We start from the raw sequence: 22,062 nt of genomic DNA, 5'->3' as shown, positions 1-22,062 counted from the left end.
GCTTCTAATTTTCATAGGAAAAATTCATGTATCTTTTATTTTAGGGATTAGACTACTAATTATTGATACACCTATATTAAAAATGTTACTTTTGAAGTTCTTGATAGACTTTGATTTACCTCTTTTACTAAGTTTCCTTTGTGAACTCTGCTGAGAGTTCTGCTTAGATTAGATGTTAGGAATTTTTTTTTCACTGAAAGTTTTGTAAAGCATTGAAACAGACTGCCCAGGGATGTGGTCAAGCCCTTATCCCTGGAAGTGTACAAAGGCATATGGATATGGCACTTGAGAACATGGTTTATTGTGGATACAGTGGTGGTGCTAGGTTGGACTTGATGATCTTGAAGGTCTTTTCCAGCCTTAACAATTCTGCGAGTCTATGATTCTGTGAGAGTTTGGTAAGATCTGTGTATGCTCATAATTTGTGCTGAGCAGTATTGATTTACTCAAATACTTTTGAATGCATATCCCAAATATATCCATTGGTTAAGGCACATGGCGTTTGCTTTGGACCACTCCTGAGAAGTGACAACACAAATAACATTACCGAGGGGCCATGACTGTACACAACTTTTTTTCCTACTACTGGATCTGTCTCTTACATGAGCAGTTCAGAATGCTAGGTGACTGCCAGTTTAAATTAATCTATGAAATGAAACGAAAAGTATAATAGTATTCACCAGGAGTGTATACACTAACAGGACCTGATTGCCAAGGCTGCAGGGAAGAAGTGCCATTCCAGCCCAATTCTTGTGCTGAGGACACTCCGTGGTAGATGCACTTTCAAGTACAGCATGTGCAATTGCAGCATGAAATTATTGCTCTTGCTCAAGATGGACATTTAGCAGTGACTTGTACAGAATTAGTAGATAATTCTCACTCATTTTATGGGTAAAAGTGGTATTTGGAAACAGGGGGGGTTGGGACGTGAATCTTCTATTGCAGTAGTTTGTTTGATTTTTTTGATATCTCCTCTGAGATTAAGTTGCTGAGAATTAGAATGTTTAGCATATGTCATTATCTTGTAATGTGAACTGTGAACAATATATGATAAGGACAATAACTAATAAGATAATCATATGGACAGAGGCATTGGAAGAAAATGTATTACAAAAGGACTAAATATAAAATGGAAGTTCTAGCAGTACTTTAGTAGTGAGGCTGTATATGATAACTTGAAGGTCTGAAAAGGAAATGCCATCAGATATCTGTTAAGTCAAAAAGGAGCATAAACTTTGAAATTATTTCTTTTTTTAATAGGCTATTTTTCTTTCCAGAGAATTTTTTTTAAATTTAGAAAGCGATAAATAATTGCATTACTGTTAGTATGTGGAGACAGATACGCTATGCTACCAGGAAATTACATAAGCTTGAGATTGGTTTGTTGAGAAAGTGTTAGGAGGACTAAAAAAAACCACTTAGTGATTCAAGATAGCTGATATGATTTCATGGAAAGGAAAGTCATGACTCATTAACCAATTAGAGTTCTTGAAAGATCAAAGAGTTATAACATAGCCTTACTTCTTTTTTTCTCCCTAAAAATAAGTTAGAAATACTCACATGAATTCATATTATGCCCAAGAATACATTCCTTACAGCATCCCAACTTTTTTAATCACAATTAAGTGTCATCTTTTTAAGAAGCTTATGCTGATTTTGTTCTAACACACAACTAAATGTGTACTCCTACCCAGCTGACTCTAGGTGATCCTGTGTGAGCAGGGGGCTTAGAACAGATGACCTCCAGAAGTTCCTTCCAACCTCAGCCATTCTGGGGTTCTATGATTGTATTATAAACTATTCTGTAAATAGTTTCTCTTCCTTAAGAATATAGTTCCCCATAATATTTGGTATGTAATTCCATTGTTAACCATGTAAATCATGGGGTAAGAGTGAATTCATCAAAATGCAGGTTTTGTAATGGGGTAATGAGGGAACTAAGTACTTCCTTTTTAAAATTTCCAAAATATTTTTTTAATCTCATTGCATGCTTAAATATTACAATTTTATTTAATGAAAATATTTATGATAATAGCAATATTTTCTTTACTGTTGTAACTTTTCTACTTTTTTTTTCTACTAGTCTGATACGTACAGTAGGTAATATAGTGTTCTTGGAATTTTTATCAGAGGTACAAATTCTAATCTCAGTCTTACTGTTAAAAAATTGATGATCATTCATTCCATTTCTGTTATTTTGCATGAAAATTACATGGATGATTTAACCTCAAGTTGCTGTAGCTGATGCATTGGTTCAATGCAAAGCTTTTCTGCTGTGGAGCAGTGAGCTTTCCTCACTGTTTTGAGGAAAGTTTGTGAATTCCTGCCATATCAAGCTTCCTTGCTTGGTTATAAGGCACCTAGACCAACTCCCCAGTCTGAGAAGGGCTCCCGGTCATATTCCGTGTTCTTTCAAGTTGGGTTTGGTTTTTCCTTTCTTTTGATGAAGCTTAGAATTCACCTAAATAAAATGTTTATTGACTTATCCATATCACTGCTTGAGGTATCCTCTCAACAACTCTGTCTTGAGCCAGATGCAAGACCCATCTCTCTTTATAAGCTTTGGTTTTTGTTTCTCTCCTAGCACTTTAAAAGGAATACCTGAACACTCCCCAGCTGGATCTGATAGTAACAGGGTTAGCAAGTCACAGGTCTTTTGTCCATCTTGTTAAATATAGTTATGACTCAGCAGATAGCAATGTGGGTATTTTTAAACTGTGTTTATTTTTAACCCCATTTAATCTGTAACTTACAAAAAATCTCATTATTAGAGAAAATGTGAGAGTTGTAGACTAAGCTGTACATACTTTTGGTTTGGTTTTTTTGTTGTTGTTTGTTTTTTTTTTTTTTAAACTGGACATTAATTATGCAGTCTAAGTCCTGAGACTTAATAAAAATAATTTCCAGTCTCTGAAAATGCTAGTAAGTCTTCTGATGTGGTGCAAATAAGGTTTTTGATCATTTCCCTACTGATTCACTTAAAATTTGTGAATGTTCACAGCTTCTATATACTGTAAAAAAGCACCTTATTTATCTAATTATCCTTCTAAGTGTAAGCAGAAGACCAGGCTTAAATATGCATAGGCTAGTCATGCTGTGTGTAGGGGGTGTTAAAGCAAAAGCATGTTCTCTCTGTAGCTTCACTCTTGCAGCTGACAGCTACTTTTTCAGGTCTGCCCCTGCTATCTGGTGTCATTAACCTTTCTTACTCAGATCAGATCTCTTCTGTTGGTACTCAATCTTCACTACTTACACCTTCTTTTTTGGGGAGATCAACTGGAGCCAAGGCAGGTAGATACACCCATTTATAACAGAGTTGTAGGCTCTAGTGCCTTTGGTCTTGCCTCTGCCATTTTTCTCAAGCACATCTTAGCACAGCCTGCTTGCAACTTTAGCCAGGAATGAGTTTGTTTATTTATAGGCAGTCCTGCATGCTGAAGAGGAGGAGGCTAGTTATCCAGACAATTATTTGGGGTTAGCAAGAAAAAGCACTGCTTAGTTTGGTGCAGCTGCACTCCAAACAGCAGTCCTAGCTCTCCCTTTCCACTACCAGCCATGCTGTTAGGTTCACTGTGAGTGCTCAGCATTTTCCTAAGAGGAATGCTGGCCTGTGAGATGGTTTGCCCTTTACCATCAGCCAGGGTTGTCTAGGACTTGGCAGAATGAACCTGGGAAGGAAAGGGAGAGCCTGTTCCAAGTGTAATCAGCAGTTCACTTCGCTAGTACTTGTTCCATTGGTTCATTGAAAAAGCTACCAGAAGTCTGGGATGGGGTTGAGGGGAGACTAAACAGGAAGAAATTGAGTGTTCTATGGAAACAACGTTTTTAGGTTGGGTAGCATGATGTCATGCAGGAACACACAAGGTGCCTTCCAAAACCCCAGCGTGAGAAGTAAAAGGGTGTGAGTCTCTCAGCATGAAGCTCTGCTGGAGCTGAGTCACCCTCCTCTGTATCAAACTAAAGAGACCATTGTGCAATCAGTTAGTGTCTCTACATATCTGTACAAATGTCTGAGGACAAATGGATGCTTAGATTTCTTCCTCCTACAGGGAAGATTATATGGATATATAAGCCAAGTAATTCCTGATGTCATCCCTCCTTTCCATAGTATGAAGTGCATTTTCCCTCTGTCTTCATGGCCTCCAATGGACAAATTGTCTATTGTAGTTTGAATTTTCTTTACTTTTCCAGATAACAGCAACCACTTAAATATACAAATATTTAATACTGTACAATAGGTCTTGCTTCCTACAACAGGGTAGGAAGCATATAAAAATGTGTGCAGAGCAATTTTCTCTGTCAGTTGCCTGCCATAGGTTACCATAATTTTTTTCATTAACATCGTCAGAAGGTTTCTTGATCAGCTGAATAATTTCATTCCACTGTAGATAATCATATTTAGCATAAGAACTTAATATCTCATTGACTTCAGAGTCTGACAAATAACAGACTAATAACTAGACCTGTTGTGTTTGTTCCATTTCTGGGAGCTAACTAGAAGGATCATGTGAGTTAGAAAACAGCTCCTAAAATGTCAAAATAAAAATATGGGTGGATGTTGAAAGAAATATCCAAAGTCCTCTTAAACTATTTAAATTTTCATCCTCTTCTCTTGATGGTTGCTATCCACAGTTTGATTTTAGGGTATTTAGAACAGAAAAGTGGCATTTTTGTATAGTCTCTAAAGGCAAAAAATCTTGATTCAATTCTTGAACGAGCTGAAGACAATTTAAATCTCTGCCATTCTTTTAAGCACATCCTAGTTTTAAATTTTTAACGGAGACTTTATCTTTGGAGACAATCACAAACCCACTGAAGGAAAGGACAGATCATCACACTTCTCTAGATTCTGCCATTAATCTCCAAAGAGAAAATTAGAAAATTTTGTTCTGTGGGGTTTTTTTGTTTGTTTGTTTTTTTGGGTTTTTTTTGGTTGGTTGGTTGGTTTTTGTGTGTGTGTGTGTGTGCTGCTTGTGAGAAATGTCAGATCCTAAGTGAATTTTTCTTTAGGGGCAGTCAATTTACTAGTGTGGTTTTGAGTAAGGAAAAGCACTGAATGTTTCTGGGATGTCCATACTGAACAATAAGACCATGTTTTCAGGAGTGCAGGGTGGTTTCAGTCCCTACAGTGAATCACAGTAGTAGAAACGTATTACAAAACTGGGGATGGGGATGCACGTGTCTGAAATTCTACATGTCAGTACTAAAGGGAAAGCAGAATGAGGTATATATCTAGAAAGAGCATAATTCTCAACAAGAAATGATTGGAGTTCAAAACAAATTATTGTCTCTCGGTTATTTTTATATTTTCAGTGTAAATGGATGTTGCCACTACTTACACTGAACACAGATCTTGTGTTCAGAGTGTTTCTTTTGCTTAGATGTCCAGAGAACAAACAAATTGAGAGATGGGGAACAAAGAAACAAAAACATGGGTCTCTAGTTTTTTCACACAGGGGAAAACACTTCATCTCCATCTGTTTTCCCTGAATCATGGAATTGGACAGCACTTTCTGATATCCCTCTGCCCCATGCTGCTCAAACCAGCAAGTGTGTAACTTCATCAAAATTGCTGAAAGCTGCCTTCCACAACATAAGACTCCAAAATTCTTTGTTGACCAGAAATTTCTAAAAACATCATCAAAATTCAGCAGAATTCTACTTAGGAAAAAGAGAAGAAAAATGTTGTATTTCCAATATCTGTTACTATGTATTACTGCTTTTAATTGTCTTGTTCTTATTACTGCTGATTTTTTTTCCCAGAAAGTTTAAACTACACAGAAATAGGCTAAACTTGGAAAGCAGACAGTTATTCTGATATCTTTAAAATGAAAAGAAGCTTCACCTTTGACTTCTTTAGGGCCAGGAGTTCACCAGTAATTCCTGTAAATAAGGATACTGAATACTGCTGTTAACCCTAGGGTAAAAGTACCTTGCACAGACATAATGGTTTTGGTATTTCTGTGCCTCTTTCAAACCAATGTTTTTTCAAATGCCCTTTAAAATTTTGATATCAATACAATTGACTTTCTCTCCAAAAAATTCCTGAACAACGTGTACATTAAGAGTCAGCTAACCTATACCTGTTCTGCAAATGAAAGCAGAGGCATGCCAAAGTATATGAAATATTAGGTAAATCCCTCTTCTCGTTGTTAAAATAATCTGCAGCTTTGCTTTCAGCAGTACATTTCATGAGTGGGTTGAGCTCTCCCTAAGTAATTAATAACTCTTAAGCTGTCTGAATAGTTTCCCTTCAGTTGCATCATATAATGTGTCGTATGAAAACAACTTGAGGCCTAATGTAACATGAAACTATACAGTGCATCTTAAAGTGATTTGAGGAAGATGGATGGGAAGGAAATTATTTCTTATTCTGACAGAAAAGACAGCTGTTCTTAGCTTTTATTTGAAAAGAATTTGAAATACATTTTCTAGGCAGGGATTGCTAAATTGTTCTAGTTAGTTGATTTCTGTTCTCCTGTAGTATCAGTCAAGTTAAGTAAAAAACTGAGAATCAAAAATATACCAATTTGTTGTAGAAATATTAATAATAATGTGGAGACTTTTGTATTTGGTGCACCTGAGCTTTACTTTTTTTATTCATAACAGATCTGAGTTTAAACCCTTTGCAAACATTAGAAAGTTAACACTTCGGTGTCTCTGTCAATGAAGTATGAAATAAATCATTACCCAACACAGGAAAGTTTTTTAAACCAACTCCTTGAGCTCTGGTCACCAAATTATTGTAACATTGTCATGTTACAAGTGACATACACCAGGTAATTGTATATGTCAGCTGGAAAAGATATCTCTTGCCATAAACTCAAAACATCTCTCACTTCACTCTCAGGAAATGCAAGTTGGCTCATCTTTCTCTTCTTGGAAGATATACAGCAAGCTGGAGGCTTCATTGATACTTGTAAATACGGAAGTTTATCATATGCTGTAGTGTATTCTCATTCGATATGGAACAATTGGAGTTCATGGGATTCAAAAATAGATGCTGCTTTTCCATTAGTGCTTTTTTTAAAAATAAAAACAAAAGGTAAATAAAGGATTGCCTTACTAAATTTGATATGGGTAACTCAATGCTGCTTTACAAAGATAGAACTAAAACTGTTTATAGCATAGTGAATACACAGTTAATTCATTCATAATTACTTCTTTTAGTATGCTAGCACTAGGAGTTCCAGCTGGTATATGCATTTCAGAACCTTTGAGGAAACAAATGAATAAAGAAAATATTTTACCAGAAGACATTCTATACTTAATCTTTATAAACAGTGGAAGGTATGCACAAATGCAGTGGTAATGTTCATGCAACATTCTTGTAACTGCTCTTCTGGTAACCTCATAATGTACAGTCATAGTATACACCTGTTTTTAGGAAAAATTATGGCTACATTTGATGCAGTAAAAAAAGAGGAGAATGCAGCAAAAGCCTTTGCAATTCTGTGTATACATATGCTTTGACAGAGTGGCACACAGTTGTTGCAAGAACATGTGTGTTTGTTACCATTCTGGCTGCATCTGCCTCATGTTTCAACCAGTGAAATATTAAGACCTGAATGTATGGATTTGTAACATATCTGTGTATAATCTAAAACCTTGTATTGTTGGGAATGTTCCTGCTGGCTATTGATGGTCTTCTCAATTTGCCAGCTGAGGCCTCTGTAATTTGCAGTACATCTCAGCCCAGCAGACCAGGGTGGTGTAAATTCAAACCTCTGTATTCAGTTCATGTGCTTCAATTCCTGCTATTGTTTTCAGTAGTTTCCACCAAGGGTGTGCTTTGCTTTGAGAACACAGTGCTCCATTCGTCAACTTGAATTTTTTATTATATACTGCTGACAATATGGACAGAGGGAGAGAATCAAACTGTCAAAATTCCACCTAAAGTGTAATTTAATCAGACTCTGGGTGCCTGAGTCTGAGAATAATTCAAATTACCCACTCTCAAGCACCACCCAACCCCTAGTGGCACCTAAAATGAATAATTTTGGACAACTGATTTCCCCTGGCATCTGGGCATAAATTCCAGGCATGCTTAGAAGCACCATGGCTTAAGCAGACAGGCATGTAACTCCCACCCAAGTTCCATTGTGACTCAAAGATGTATGTAGAGATGCCAGAACATTGCCCATGTCCCTAGAGGTGCCTAAGCCATTGCCTGTGCTTCAATCACACACAGTAAGCTTGGACAGCATCGGATTCAACACAAACCACAGCAGTCATGAGTGGTTTGAGTGCAGAAGAGGAAGAGAGCACCTTTTTAATAGCCTTAAAAGTTTGAGTAGTCATCTGGGAAGGATGTCTGGTTTGGTAAGGAAATTAAACAAGAATGGGAGAACTTAACTGTTGTTCCACTGAATAGGATATTTGCTTTCCATGGAGAGCTCAGATTTTTTTTCTCCCAACTCTGATGATGTAATTTTGTTCAGACACTGTTGTCCAAAAAGGCATCTGGTTGAGAGATCAGATGTCAAGGATACCCTCATCTGCTTGTCTGTGTTAATTTGTAAGTTCTCGTGTCTTGTCTTTATGGATAAATTCGTACACTTACCAGTTGCTACCCATATTTCTGTAACATTATAACTTGCTTAAAACCTGTCATCTCTCTTACTGCTTTTGGTGTAGACATCATGACTTACTACCTTAAGTTCACATTCTCTGTGCTGTGTGTACATATGTAGACATTGAGGTGAGCTTGGTGTAGGCTTCCTTCACCCTTTTTGTCTCTGCTTTTCTTATTGTTTTTATACTGTGCCATGTGGAAAGGTTAAATACTCTGTCTTGGAGTACTTTTTGGGTTGTGGATTTGTGGAACAACTTGCTTTTGAATTTTTTATTAACGTTTAATGTTGTTCCTTTATTGTTTTCACCCTGTACATAATACCTCATAAGTTTTCTCAGGTTTTAAATGTTTGTAGATGTGATCAGATGAAACAGTATAGTAAACATTCAAAGAACTTCTGAATTTCAAATTCAATATTCTATGAAATTTTGATTTGGCTTTTCTCATGTTCCAACATGAAGTTTTATGTTAATTTTTCTTTTTGGTCTTTTATTTTTCTCATCAAATATCATTATATTTATTGTTTAAAACATGTACATACTCTGCCTATTTTTGAGGATTTTTAACTGATTTTACAGAGTAGAAGATGCCATGGTAATAATACTTAAATATCACTGAAGTATCTTATTATAAATCATCTGTACCTTAGTCACTTCAATGCTCAATGCATGCTTTTTTATTCTTTTACAGTCACTTGAAGCCATTCAGGGGCAAGAGCATAGGGGAAATTGTGTATGGTAGCAGATAGCCTGCTGGTTTTCTGGATATTTCATCCCATTATTTTGTTCCTTTTCATTTTCATCATCTAGCTAGAAGGGTTGACTGTCAAGTGTGTACTTTAAAGCATCTGTTAACGATTTTTTGGTCACCCAGGAATTTTCATCTAGGCACCAATGATAACTCTTCTCAAAATAAAGATGCTGCTCCTGTTAAGTTATATCTCTGGTATATGGTAGCTGTATATTAAATTTGTGCTGTTTGTTGGCCAGATACTGGAACAAGTTTTCCAAAGAGTTGTGGAATAATTTCCATTCTAGATACTTCCAAAACTCAGCAGGACAAGACTTACAGTAACCTGATATAATTTTCTGGTTGTCCCTACTTTAAGCTCAGGGTTAAATCCATTGACCTTCAGAAGTACTTTCCTACCTAAGTTATTTTTGGAATCTAACTGAATTTACCCTTGGTCCAGTTCTGCTTAAATCTTGCCTCTTTAGTTGACTTCACTTAAATTGGTAATGTCCTTAGGAATTAATTTGATGTTGTCTGCTTTTCTCACTTCTCTCAATACAGTTTTCTTTGTCAGCTCAAAGGTAAAGGAAGTTAGTTAGAGTGAGCTCCTGCTGGTTTGTGTAGTGCTGGCCCATACATTAGCTCTTCGTTTGTTTCCTGAATGGTTTGGTAAATAGTTAAGGAAGGTAAATTTATATCACGTGTACTCACACAACCAAGCTTATTTGAGAAAATTCTGAGACAAACACAGTTTTAGAAGACTTAATACTGTCTTACATCTAAATGGCTGTGAAAGTGTTAGGAAGGCATGCAGTGAAAAGCGATGGAGTGGTGGGTGGGTGGGGGTGTGTAGAAAATAGTGTCACCTTACCCAAAGACTGCTTCTGCTTGTCTTCCAGGCCTATAGTAACAATCATGGTTTCCCCTCTTTTCATTTGGTGAAGACTTCTGAGCATTTCTTTTCCACAGTTGTCTGTCCTTTGTCCATTAATGTGAATTCCCCAGTGTCCCCAATATGGAACTTAGCTGGGAAAGTTAATTGATTTTGGAGAGCTAATCAAATGCTCCCATCCACATCAGGTGCCAGATATCCTGTCTAGCTTACAGCTGTAAGCCTGAGATACCATCTCCTTAGCCTGCCTGGGGTGCAGGAAATCATAGGGCTGGTCCCATGTCCAGATAGTTTATTGTTCTGCAGTCACACACTCATGCCCAGTGAAGATATAAATCATGAAGCATGTTCTTTATGCTATATTTGAAATACAAACTATGAAATCTAGGTCTAAGTACAGCCAAGCCTATTCTCTTTTGCCTTGCCTTTTGACATTCCGACATCTATAGCTGTACAACAGCATATGGGTCCACTAACAATGTGGGACAGCAGCCAATTTGGTCCTAGGATAAAACAGGAATCAGCTGTGGGAAATAAGCCAAAGAAGTGTGATTCCCACATGAGGGACTTAAATAGGTGCTAGTCCATAAAGAAGCTCCTTGGCAGGATTTAGAGCAGGCTTCTCTGCACAGGAGGCATTTTTTCCTGAGCTCCTAAGTACAACAATGTCCACGAGGGTTGTGGGGCTATTGTTTCATCAGCTGTAGTGCTTTGCTCTTTCTTTGCCCCCACCTTTGTTGTTTGTTTTACTTTGTTTTGTTTTTAAGAAAAGTTTTATAGCACATTGCTGTATAATTGTAATCCCATCAGGTTTTTTTTGGTTTTTTTTTAGAATTAAACCATTGGCTTCATGTGATTGTGGGAAATAAAATGAAGGAAATTTTTCTGCTGCGTGGGGAGTCAGGTTTCCTGAACTCTGATCCAGGGAATGCTTTTTGCACCATGGCTAGCTGATGGCAAACAGCAATGTGAACACTTTTGCTACTCCTGTGTTGTGTAGAGATCTCTGGTTTTAATTTTCTCACTTCTGTCTTAGAAAATAAATAATTTGAAATGCAGAAGCTTCAAATTAAATAAGTTGATTGTACTATCATAATTTAATTAATACATAATTAGTGTATATTTAATGGTTACCAAAGTAGAGTTGAGGTAGAGATTTCATTTTTTGTGAAATAAAAACTTTCCAAAGGGTTCATGGAAGTGGTGTTGAGGTGCATTCTGTGATAGGTCAGACTTTTTTGGAGACATTGACACATCTTAGGTAAGAAAGTAATACCAAAATCAAAAAAATAGTAAATCATTTGTTCTAAAATACATTCCTTATTTTTTTCAAGCTTGATAAAGTCCAACTGTTCTGATGCTCAAGATGTCCGAGTCATTGCCCATGGAGGTCACTGGATCAAATCCCTGCTCAAAGCAGGACCAACTTGAAAGTTAGATCAGGTTATTATGAGCCCTATCCAGCTGTGTTTTGAAAGTCTCCAAGGATGGGGATTATTCCACAAATCCTCTACAAAACTTATTCAAGTATCCCAAGCAATAAACTGGGAAAAGACATATTTTTAAATACTTTCATGTGGGACATTCGCTTTGCATCATTTCTTTTTGGACTCCTATTAATCACAGATGCTAAAAAAATTAGACCAAAAACTAATTACAAAACTTCCAGTCATTTATTCTTATAAAAAGACTGAATTGTACTTTTGAGAAGAAGCACTTCTCAATGCTGAGACCTGTGAATATGTATGAGTGGGAGCAAGTGTTTGGCTTCTTGTTTTCACCAGGTATTATTTCTGTTCATTCCTTTTAAGCAGTGCTTGTTTATATAAGAATAACAAGAAATCTTTTTCCTCCCTCCTGTTCCAGGCAAGTGTTTCCAAATGGGCTTCCTGAAGAATATTCTCTGGTTGCTACGTTCCGTGTACGGCGAAATACCAAGAAAGAGCGTTGGTATATATGGCAAGTTTTAAATCAGTATGACACACCTGAGGTTAGAGTCATCTTTGATTTATTTCCTCAAAAAGTTTCTTTTTTCCCACATGTAATATGGCACATGTAATAATGGATGTTCCATTAATGGATTTAGCTAAAGTTTATACGAAATAGACAGACTGCTCCGAAATAATTTATAATTTGTGGCAGGAATAACTGAAATTTAGCAAAATCTATTCAGTTTAGACTGCAAAATAGAATAAATGCATGTTTTGATTCATAGCTGATATGTATTTACCAAGTTACATAGAAGAATGCTTTATAACATGACTCTTCCCCAGTGTATGTAGTTGAAGTATTTTTGTTATATCTAGTTTACCTATGTGCTTCTTCCTTATAACTTTTAAATAACCACTTATTTTATTTTGTCTTGCTTTCAGATCTCTGTCCTCCTGGATGGTAAAAAAAAGGTGGTGGAGTATATGACCAAATCCTCTCAGGGAAATATACTGCACTACACTTTCAAGAGTCGAGAAATTTATCCATTGTTTGATCGGCAGTGGCATAAGCTTGGTATTAGCGTGCAGTCAGGGATCATTTCCCTCTATTTGGATTGTAATTTAATTGAGAGAAAGCAGACTGATGAAAAATTCACCATTGACTTGCAGGGAAGGACACTGATTGCTTCTCGTGCTGCGGATGATAAGCCTGTAGATGTGAGTAGTATGAAAGGACAAACAGATAACTTGAAATAATGTTTTAGCCACACTTTTACTAACACAGTTGTAAAGAATCATGTAGATAAAATGTTCAAACCCAGTCATTATTCTTGAGTGTGTATTCTTAAATTGAAGTCCTTAAGTGTTTTTTCTCTAAACATTATTCAATGATGTAGCATCTGCTAAGACAAAGCTGTTGCCAAAGTAACTGCATAGAACTCAGTCCTGCTTTAAGGATCTGTTTTTCTGTATTTAATTTAAAGAAAGAGCCACCTAATTACCACTGATATATTATTTCTATGTTTAAAGGTAACTTGCAGTCCTAATTATTTTCTTTCATTTTTAATAAGATTTATTTATAGGTTTATATCAGTCATCTGTTACACTTTGTCTTTGATAAAGGGAAGACACAAAATAATTAAGGATTACTTCTGTATTGAGGTCTTCTAGAGTAATTCAGCTATGTAGAAATAGGGGCACAGTTGTCTCTCCCTTATCCAAAAGGGAGGGATTAGGAAGTGGCCAGAGGTTGTTTCCTGCAGCCTTTGGTACAAGAATTACCCAAGGAAACTCCATAATATTCTGGGCTATTTTCTGTCCCAGGGATGCTATCTTCGGTTTCCTCACGCAGGGAGGAAAGTAACTTGAAAGCACATAGAGTAATTTGAAATCTTCAGGAAATATCAGTTTGTTTTAAGTACAGTGACATGCAGCTACCAGGTTTAAAACATCTGCCTTGGGGTTTTTAGTGACCACCAGAAAGCTTCAGCGATGTTAAGTACACTGTAGGGTTCCAGAGGAAAATAGCACATTGTAATTGCAAGCTAACATTGCAGGAGGATATAGAACTGATGCAGAAAGAGGAATATGAGGACAAGAATACAAGTTAGAATATTACTTGCTTCTCATTGTTCCATCCACCCAAAACAAATCTCTGAAGCAAAAGCTTTACATACAGAATTTGTGATTTTTGCTCTTCAGGTGATTTAGTGGCAATGTCCAGGCAAAGGTCTCTCCAAAGCAATAGATGCATGTGATAGAGAGTTTATCAAACCTTTTTTTTTAGTTTCCTGCAGAGGAAAATTACATTCCTGAAGAGAAGGTTTGCAGAGGATGTCTACAAGGCTAAAATGCCTGTGTAATATAGCAAAGCAATAGAGATGGATGCAACTTACATGAAAATAAATGAAATCTAAAATTGATTTACATTAAAGTAATAGATTGCATAATTTGTTCCTTAAATGAGGAGTTGTGTAATTGTTTTTGATTTGTCTTTTTCTAGCATTTCAGAAATATGCAGTGTTTCAAAGAGAAAGTTTACTAGCCCAAGATAAGAAAAAGCATGCCATAATGCATAATTTTTTACACCTCATATTAATTTCTTTTGTATTCCTTAATAGATTGAACTTCACCACATAGCAGTTTATTGTAATTCACAACTTGCAACAGAAGATACATGTTGTGAAATATCTGCAGACTTGGTAAGCTATCTGTTAAAATTCAAATGTTAATACAAAAGTAATTACTTTATTGTTTCTTGCTAAAGAGCTGTAAAAAAACTTCAACAAAGGTGATAGTTTAATTACCTCCTAAAAATGAATTCCATATCTAGAGTCATGGTACATAGTTTTTTGCTGCCTAAGTAAATGGTACAGTGGAACATCAGCAAAAGGCACTAGGTGCTGCTAGTGCTTTTTAAATGCATTCCTTGACATTGATTAATTTCTAATTAGTAACTGAAGAAGCCTTAGAGAGTAGGAAACAAATCACTGCGATGGCTTGAGAATGGTTTCCAACAACAGAGGCCATTTCAGTAACAGTTGCATCTTGTGAAGCTTTATAGCTGATACAAGCAAAGCCCATGAAAGAGTCTGCATGACAGTGGAAGAGAAGGAAAATAGGATGGTGTTGAGTTTTCTTTATTTTAGTACACTAAAATGGAGGAATGGGTCTTTTGATAACTGCAAAGTTGTAGTGGTAGGTTGATGGTTTCACTTGATCCTACAGGTCTCTTCCAACCTTGATTCTATGAAATACTTTCTTCTTTAGAATGCACATGCTGATGTGTATATATTGTTTAACATGAGGGAAAACATTGATTTAAAGAGTTTACTTTTCCTTCTTGTTTTGATAGACAAGAATCAATGTAAACTGGAAGACAGTAGAACCATAGCTTGAAGTTGTAGATGTAATTATTTTGCTCAATCTAACTGTCATGGTTAGACACTGGTGCAATGCCAGTGTCCCCATGAAAATGCACCTTTTCTAAATAAATGCTGTGAGATGTTATCAGGAACAGAGCAGAGCAGGCCCAAGCTTAATAATAAGGAAAAAAAAACTTTATTAAACTACTACTAATACAGAAAACACATAAACTAAATCCAGGATGAAGACCTTTTAAACCACCCCTCCTCCTCCCAATTCCAAAAACACCCAGCCATGAAACATCACCCGGGATTCTTGATCAAATTACCACCCTTCAGGTAATCTATGCTTAAACTATCAAGGGAGAGAGAAGTCTCTCTTGCACCACAGACCCCCCACAGGAAACACAGCTGCCCCCCTGTGTTTCCCTGTCACATATGGCAACCGCCCGGAAAAAAAAAATCTGCCAGTGTGACACTCTCCATTCCATGGCACAGTGCTCTCACCACCGTGCATGGACAGACTGCTCATAGGGCTCCTTTAAGGATGCTTTGCCACGGACCCAAAAATACAACAGTTCAGTTTCTCATCCTGGGACTACAGTCCCCCCCATTTTCCCCTGGGGCCGAGGGGTCCAAAAACAGGACTCATCTTCTTCCTGAAGACAGAGAGTATCACCATTCCCTCTTCAGCTTTCTTCGTTTCTTGCCATTCTTGTGCTGTTCGAAGCTGATACAGGTCTCCCTGGGTCACCACTGCAGTCTCTATTGCAGGAGATTTTGGTTCAGTCCATGGCTAACAAGAAAAGTCCAGCCAAAAGCTACTTCATCATCTCCTCCCACCTAAATATTTCTTCTTCTAACATCTCAAGTCCCGGACTATCTCTCTTCCACTACAAATCAAGGAGGAGTAATACTTTTAAAAAGCCCTCATTTCCTGGAAAGGGTTAAACGTTCAGACTCCCTGGACGGCTGATATCTCGGTCCGGCATTCCGCCTCCCACGCTGGACATCCCTCCCCCTTCTCCTTCTCCTCTGCCGGCAAATTTCCAGGTGCTGCCAGGCTCTCTGTCTCTTTCCCTCTTGGGGGGGGGGGGGGGGGGAGCAACGGCATCTCCGCTCCTCTCCACCCTTCCGTCCAGGAGCTGGCTCGGTTCCAGACCCTCAGCCCCTCGGCCTACCTGGACAAGGCCGCGTGGCTTCCCCTCCCCCACCCAGCCCGTAGCTGGGCAGGGGAGAGCCTGCACTCTCTGACGACCGGAACCAAAAGAGACAGTTCTCCTGGGAGTTCTTGCTTTTAACCCCCTGTGTTCTCAGAGGCGTGTCCATACTTTCAGTGGTCACTCCAGGTGCCAATATCCAAACCTGACCACTGATTGGTTTGACCCAACTTCCTGGAAAAAATTCACTTCCATGTCAAACCACGACACTAACCCATTAAAGAAAAAAAAACCCAAAAAAAACAAAACAAAACAAAACAAAAAAACCAAAAAAAAAAACAAAACAAAAAAAAAACCCAAAAAAAAACCCAAAATAAAAACCAACCAAACCACAAATAGCCTCAGAAAGACACTGTGTTTAATTATTGGCCTGCTAGTTGTAAGTAGTCTGTAAGATCAGGCTCCTCTGAGACAGTGGACATTGCCATCACCACCAAGGTTGTAGTCAGCAAAAAAAAAGCCCAGAGCATGTAGGAGGACTGATTGATTACATCTACAAAGAGATAGGGGAAAGTGTACCTGAATGAGAGAGAAAAATCTGCCCAAGAACAAAAGAGCACAAGACTGCTTGGTGCTGAGAAGCATGAAAGAAACATGGTCTAATTTCAGGGGGGAAATTTCAGTTTTAACAATGATTAATAGTTCAACTATATTTCTAAATATATTCTTGATAGTAATGCAGACTTTGTCTTGAATGCATAACCTTATGCAAAAGTGGAATGAATGGAATTTCTGTATGTTCCACTTTGTGCTTGGAAATAGAATTTATTGAGCAGTTATGACACAGTAGCAAAAAAACCAAGAACAAAACAAACCTGAATTATATATGAACACAAAAAGCTTAACAATAGGCTTTATCAATAACGTGTAGATATTCATGCATCTATGTAGCTAAAAGCACAAGCAGTTTCATTTGTATGTCTTATGTTTAAGATGTAAGAAATGGTGGACTACTTGTTAATGACTTTCATATTAAAACTAGCATTACATTTTCTGACTTATTTTTTTCACAACTTCCTTACCCACTATAACAGCTACATTTTGAGTAATTTAAGGGAAGGAATTTATACTTGGATAAAAAATTTCTATGCTAAGCAGAAAATCCTGTGGGAATTTCTCTGACAGAAGGCTCAAAAAAAAACTTCATTACATCTTAATGAGACTTACTGAGATTTAGCAGGTTCTGTTGACTTGTCCTGTAGTATTTCTTCAGGTTGACTCAGTTCTCAGAGTCAGAGACAGGTAAATCTTGGCTTCAGGGCTTTTTTGTTTGTTTCCAAACTATCTATGCCAGAAGTATTTAACTACCAAAAAAAAAAAAAAAAAATTTTCTCAGCATTCACTTTTATATTTTGCACTTAGAAGCAGGGCAGAGGAGAGGATGAGACTATGCAGTACTATCTTTTTTCTTTATCCCCATCAACATTTTCTGTTTCATTACATCTAATTTTGGGAGACTTTTTCCTCTTTATTCATCTGTATTTTGGAAGAAAGAAGTGGGACAGTCATATCAGTTTTAACTGGCATCAGTTTTAGTACAGAAGGATCTCAATATCTAGATTTTATTTTTTTACAGCTTTTTTCTCTGCTTGGAAATTGTTGTCACTTTCTGTATATGGTTTGTACAGGAGTATTAAAACAGAAGATAACTTAAAACAAGCAGTTGGATGGTATTTACCTGTTAACCAAAGTGGACCAAAAACCAGAAAATTTTTTTTTTTTTTTTTTTTTTTAGTGCCCACATGAGGAGAGGTTACTAGCTACAACTTCATCACCAGTGACTGTTCATGCCAGCAAAATATACACGCTTCCAGGGATGCAGCAAGAATCTACACAGAGATGCTACTGCTTTCCAAATAAAGTATAAAGTTTTCCTGTTGCTTTTTAATGCATCATGCTGTTTAATCCTGTTGGATATAAAAACAGTTGGTGGTTTTTTTGGGGTTTTTTTTTTTTTTTCAGTCATGAAAAAATCTTACTGGTTCGTAGTATTGTAACATGTTTACATTGTATTTCCCAGTTAAAAAACAGTACATTTGGATTTAATGTTAAGTTAGAGATGTCAGTAAGGTTTAATTGTTTGAGTATACACCCAATAAAGTACCATGGTAAAATTGAGAATTATATTTAGGCATTATATTTAGTGTAAATATTTTTACTTGAGAATGAATTATATTCTACATAATGTTTGTTTTCTTTCAATATTTCTCCTGGGTGTTGCACTATATTTATTGAGTCGTTTGCTTTTTCAGGCATTTGCGACAAAGACAGGAAACCTAACCAAATATATTTGAGATCTGCTTTGTTGACTTTTTTATTTCTTTTAAAATCAGGGAGAAGCAGGATTACCAGGAGTAGCTGGTTTGCCAGGCCACAAAGGAGAGAAAGGTGAAAAGGTAAAATATCACTTGAATTCTCTTTTTCAAGCCTTGTCATTGGCTTATCATTCTTAAATGGGAATTATATGGATTCTGTTATTCCTTAAAGGAATCTGCCTGAGCACAGGGTAGATCCTTTATCAGTCAGTGGCTGGCTCTGTGTGTGAGCTCCCTGTCAGACCTCTTACAGCTTCCCCACTTTGGGGTCACCTCATCAGCTCTGTGGAGCACAGTTTACCTGCCTGGGAAGCACATGCCTCCCCAGCCCTGTCACCATGCCTTATACAGAAGGTATGGAGATAATCTGACAAGAACTTTTCCATCTCACGTGTGTACATCACTGCTGATGGCCAGAATCCCATGTGGTGGAATCATCCTTGCAATCATCAGTAGGAGGGTATGAAATATGACCTCCCTATATTTTTTAACAACACTCCTACCTGAAACTGTTAATTGTGAAGAGAGAAGAATCTGACATTGGCAAGTCTCTAGGACAGGCCAGTTGGTCCTTTCCTTGTGCCTTTTCTGAATTTTCCTGTAATGCTTACCATTATATTCTTATGCTATGTAGCTTGGAATTTCCTATTGTATAGGTCAACATATCAGATGTTTTCCTTTCACACTCCATTCCTTAAATTTTATTGGAGGATGCTGAATTAAGACATGTCTGGGAATGTGTTTTCCATGTGCTATTAGAGGGGGCAAATTGAATAAACTTTTGAAAATCTGCCACAAAGACAGTGAGATAGCAATTGAGTTCAGGGAATGCAGTGTGAGAGGAAGATGCCTAGACTGTCCTAATCCAGAGGTATCCTGCCCCAACATCCTACCTTGCAGCACACCATTTAATATGTGATTAAATTGTTTGTGAAGCCAAGAGAGTTCTGATAACTGTAGTATGTGGCTGAAAAGGGTCCAGTTCTGAGAAGGCTTATCTACACAGCTGGTTGAAATTAAGAACATTCCTTCACAGTATATTGCCCCCCACCACAACTCCTCCCCTCCAGTATATATTTCACTTTTGACACAAGCTGTGTTTTTAGGTGAAAAAAAAAGTTCATTCATGTTAGTTTCTATAGTCCAGATCAACCTAGAGGGACTGCTGTCAGTTTTCAGACCTAATCATGAAATTTTTATCTGGAGTGTATTAAACAATTGTCAGTTTTTAGTTTTAGCTTATGCTAGCAGCATTGGGAGTTTCCTAGCATTTATTTGGGAAATAGTTCTTCTGCTCCTGACCTGATCCATTTAGACCATTGCTACTAAATTGGGAAAGCAGACTTCACAAGTCTGATTTTTTTTTTTTTTTGCCATTTAATCTCCCTGCCAATTAGCAGTATTTACCATGCTAAGCAGAGTGCCTCTAAACAAAGCATGTAAGGTTTTGTTCTCCCACTTGTTTTACAAAAAAAGAGCCTCATTGCATGGATTCTCTGTGCATGGAACTATCTGAGAGTCAATGAACCCCACTGCACCCAAAAGTTTAACCTAAAGAGAGTGTATTGACATTCATAAATATCCTTTCACAAAATTAAATGAATCACCAGGTTAAAGTCAGGAGTAGTACACCAAACAGGTAGAAAGCTACTTAATTTGAACTTTTCTTATAATTGACCAGTACTTGTTACTTCCTAGCTTTGCAGTGGGTGTTTTTTTTTTCTTTTTTGGGGGGATGGGGAAGGGGGGTTGGATGGAGGGCACAGTATGACTGTGATCAGGATTGGCTCACTGACCTTTGGGAGCAAACAAATCTTGTGTTAAATAGTGCCTGCCATGATGGAGCTGAAAGCAACATTCTCTGAGATTTTAATACCATTTTTCTCATTGACTCTGCATTTACGCAAGTTTTCAGTAACACTCATTCTCAATGACGGCCTTGTTACATCAGTAATTAGACCTGAAGAGACAGAAAGGCTCCAGAACATTCCAGACATGTAGGATACATGACCTATTGTCAGATTATGTAAAGGAAACTAACAGACTCTGGCTGAGTGTCTTGTAATATATAATACACGAAATAGGCAGCTTCTTGATAACTTTGCTGGCTAGTTATGAAAAAAACAGGTCTTCTCTGAATTGTGTGTGGTTCCTAAGCACATTTCCCCCTTTGCTTGTGCTCAGCTTCTCTTTCACATTCCAATTTCCCATTCACCTTAATTAATTGTATGATTGAATTGACATCTTTTTTTGTTGCTGTGGGATTGACAAGGAAGTCTCTACTGACAGAGATTGATATTAGGCTATATTCAAGCCCCTCAAAATTGCCCTTCTCTTCAGTCTAACATCATTACTCCCTAAGGTCAGACTATTCAGGAACATCTAAGCTATCACTAATGTAAAGTGTGATAATTTATAAGCCATTTTAGACATTTTGAACTTAATTATTAGCCTGTGTCCACTCCATTCCTGTACTCTTGGTTCATCTTAGTACCTCTGAACAGGTCTGAGCCAAAATTCAAAGTATATTGCAGGCCCAAAGTATGGATGGGGTGCCATATTTCCACTGGAACAAGCATTCATGCAAATATTGATATATCCCTGGCAAGCAGTGCATCTGAATGCACAGGAGCATCACTGATCCAAATTATGCCATTTGTGTGAATGACTTTCCTATTTGTATACCTGGCCTTCCATTATGACTTCATGAGGACAGTTCTTCATTCAAAACTCTGATCTCCCACCCTTCAGGCATGAAATAGCTGGTTTGCTCTGCAGGATATTTTTGCTGGGAGATCCGTTTCTGCAGCAAGGGACCACCTGCTGTTCTTTAATTTCTCAGCAATTAAAAGTGAAAAAATTGCCTGGACCAACTTTGTTTACTACTTACTAAGCATACAATTTGGACTATCCCTAAATAATATTCTCTATTATTCTCATGGCAGCTTGATTCTTAGCACAGTGTATTTCACAAGTTGCAAGTGGACACAAATCAGGTGGAAGTCTCCTGTGATTTTAGCACATTTTGATATCTACTGTGGAGTTGGGTTTTCTCTTCTGCTGATCTGAGTGAGATATTTACTGTGTTTTCCATTTGGTTGCAATTTGTACTACTTCAGCATCGTATTTAGCTACTCAGAATCTTACAAATATATTTGTTGTTAGCAAATGTCTTTTGATAACGTTGTAAAGATCCTGTTTTGTCCTCAGTATGTAGAAATTCTTCCGAAAGACAGAATATAGGTGACCATAATTGGAATGATTACATATATGCTGAATATATAAACTGATTTTCTCTCTCAAGGAGGCTAAAAAAATAACTATGTTTTCTGCTTTTATTTATTTTAAGCAGATTGAGTGCCCATGAAATATTTTAAATTGAGATCTAAACAGAATTAAATATTTTTATATAACATTAAACCAATGTTAACTGTGTTAATAGGTCATGGGTTAATGCTGTAAGTGAAGTAGGGACCAAAAAGCCAGAGGCAGATTGCTTTCAAATATTAAAATGCCTGTTGAGGCACACCATG

At 37.2% G+C, this 22,062-nt stretch overlaps 1 protein-coding gene across 1 annotated transcript in view; it reads left to right on the top strand.

The window, feature by feature from the left end:
- Positions 1-22,062, top strand: part of COL19A1 (collagen type XIX alpha 1 chain) — a 173,201-nt gene that overhangs the window by 17,944 nt on the left and 133,195 nt on the right. Inside the window, exons 5-9 of the mRNA XM_053973303.1 lie at positions 12,066-12,189; positions 12,572-12,847; positions 14,251-14,331; positions 17,950-18,075; positions 18,548-18,610. Of these exons, the coding sequence (XP_053829278.1) occupies positions 12,066-12,189; positions 12,572-12,847; positions 14,251-14,331; positions 17,950-18,075; positions 18,548-18,610 (670 nt within the window). The remainder of the gene's footprint in view (positions 1-12,065; positions 12,190-12,571; positions 12,848-14,250; positions 14,332-17,949; positions 18,076-18,547; positions 18,611-22,062) is intronic.

Source organism: Vidua macroura, chromosome 3 (assembly GCF_024509145.1).
Source record: "Vidua macroura isolate BioBank_ID:100142 chromosome 3, ASM2450914v1, whole genome shotgun sequence".
Lineage (NCBI taxonomy): Eukaryota > Metazoa > Chordata > Aves > Passeriformes > Viduidae > Vidua > Vidua macroura.
The sequence above is the reverse complement of the archived record's forward strand: the minus strand, read 5'-3'. Positions and strand labels throughout refer to the sequence as shown.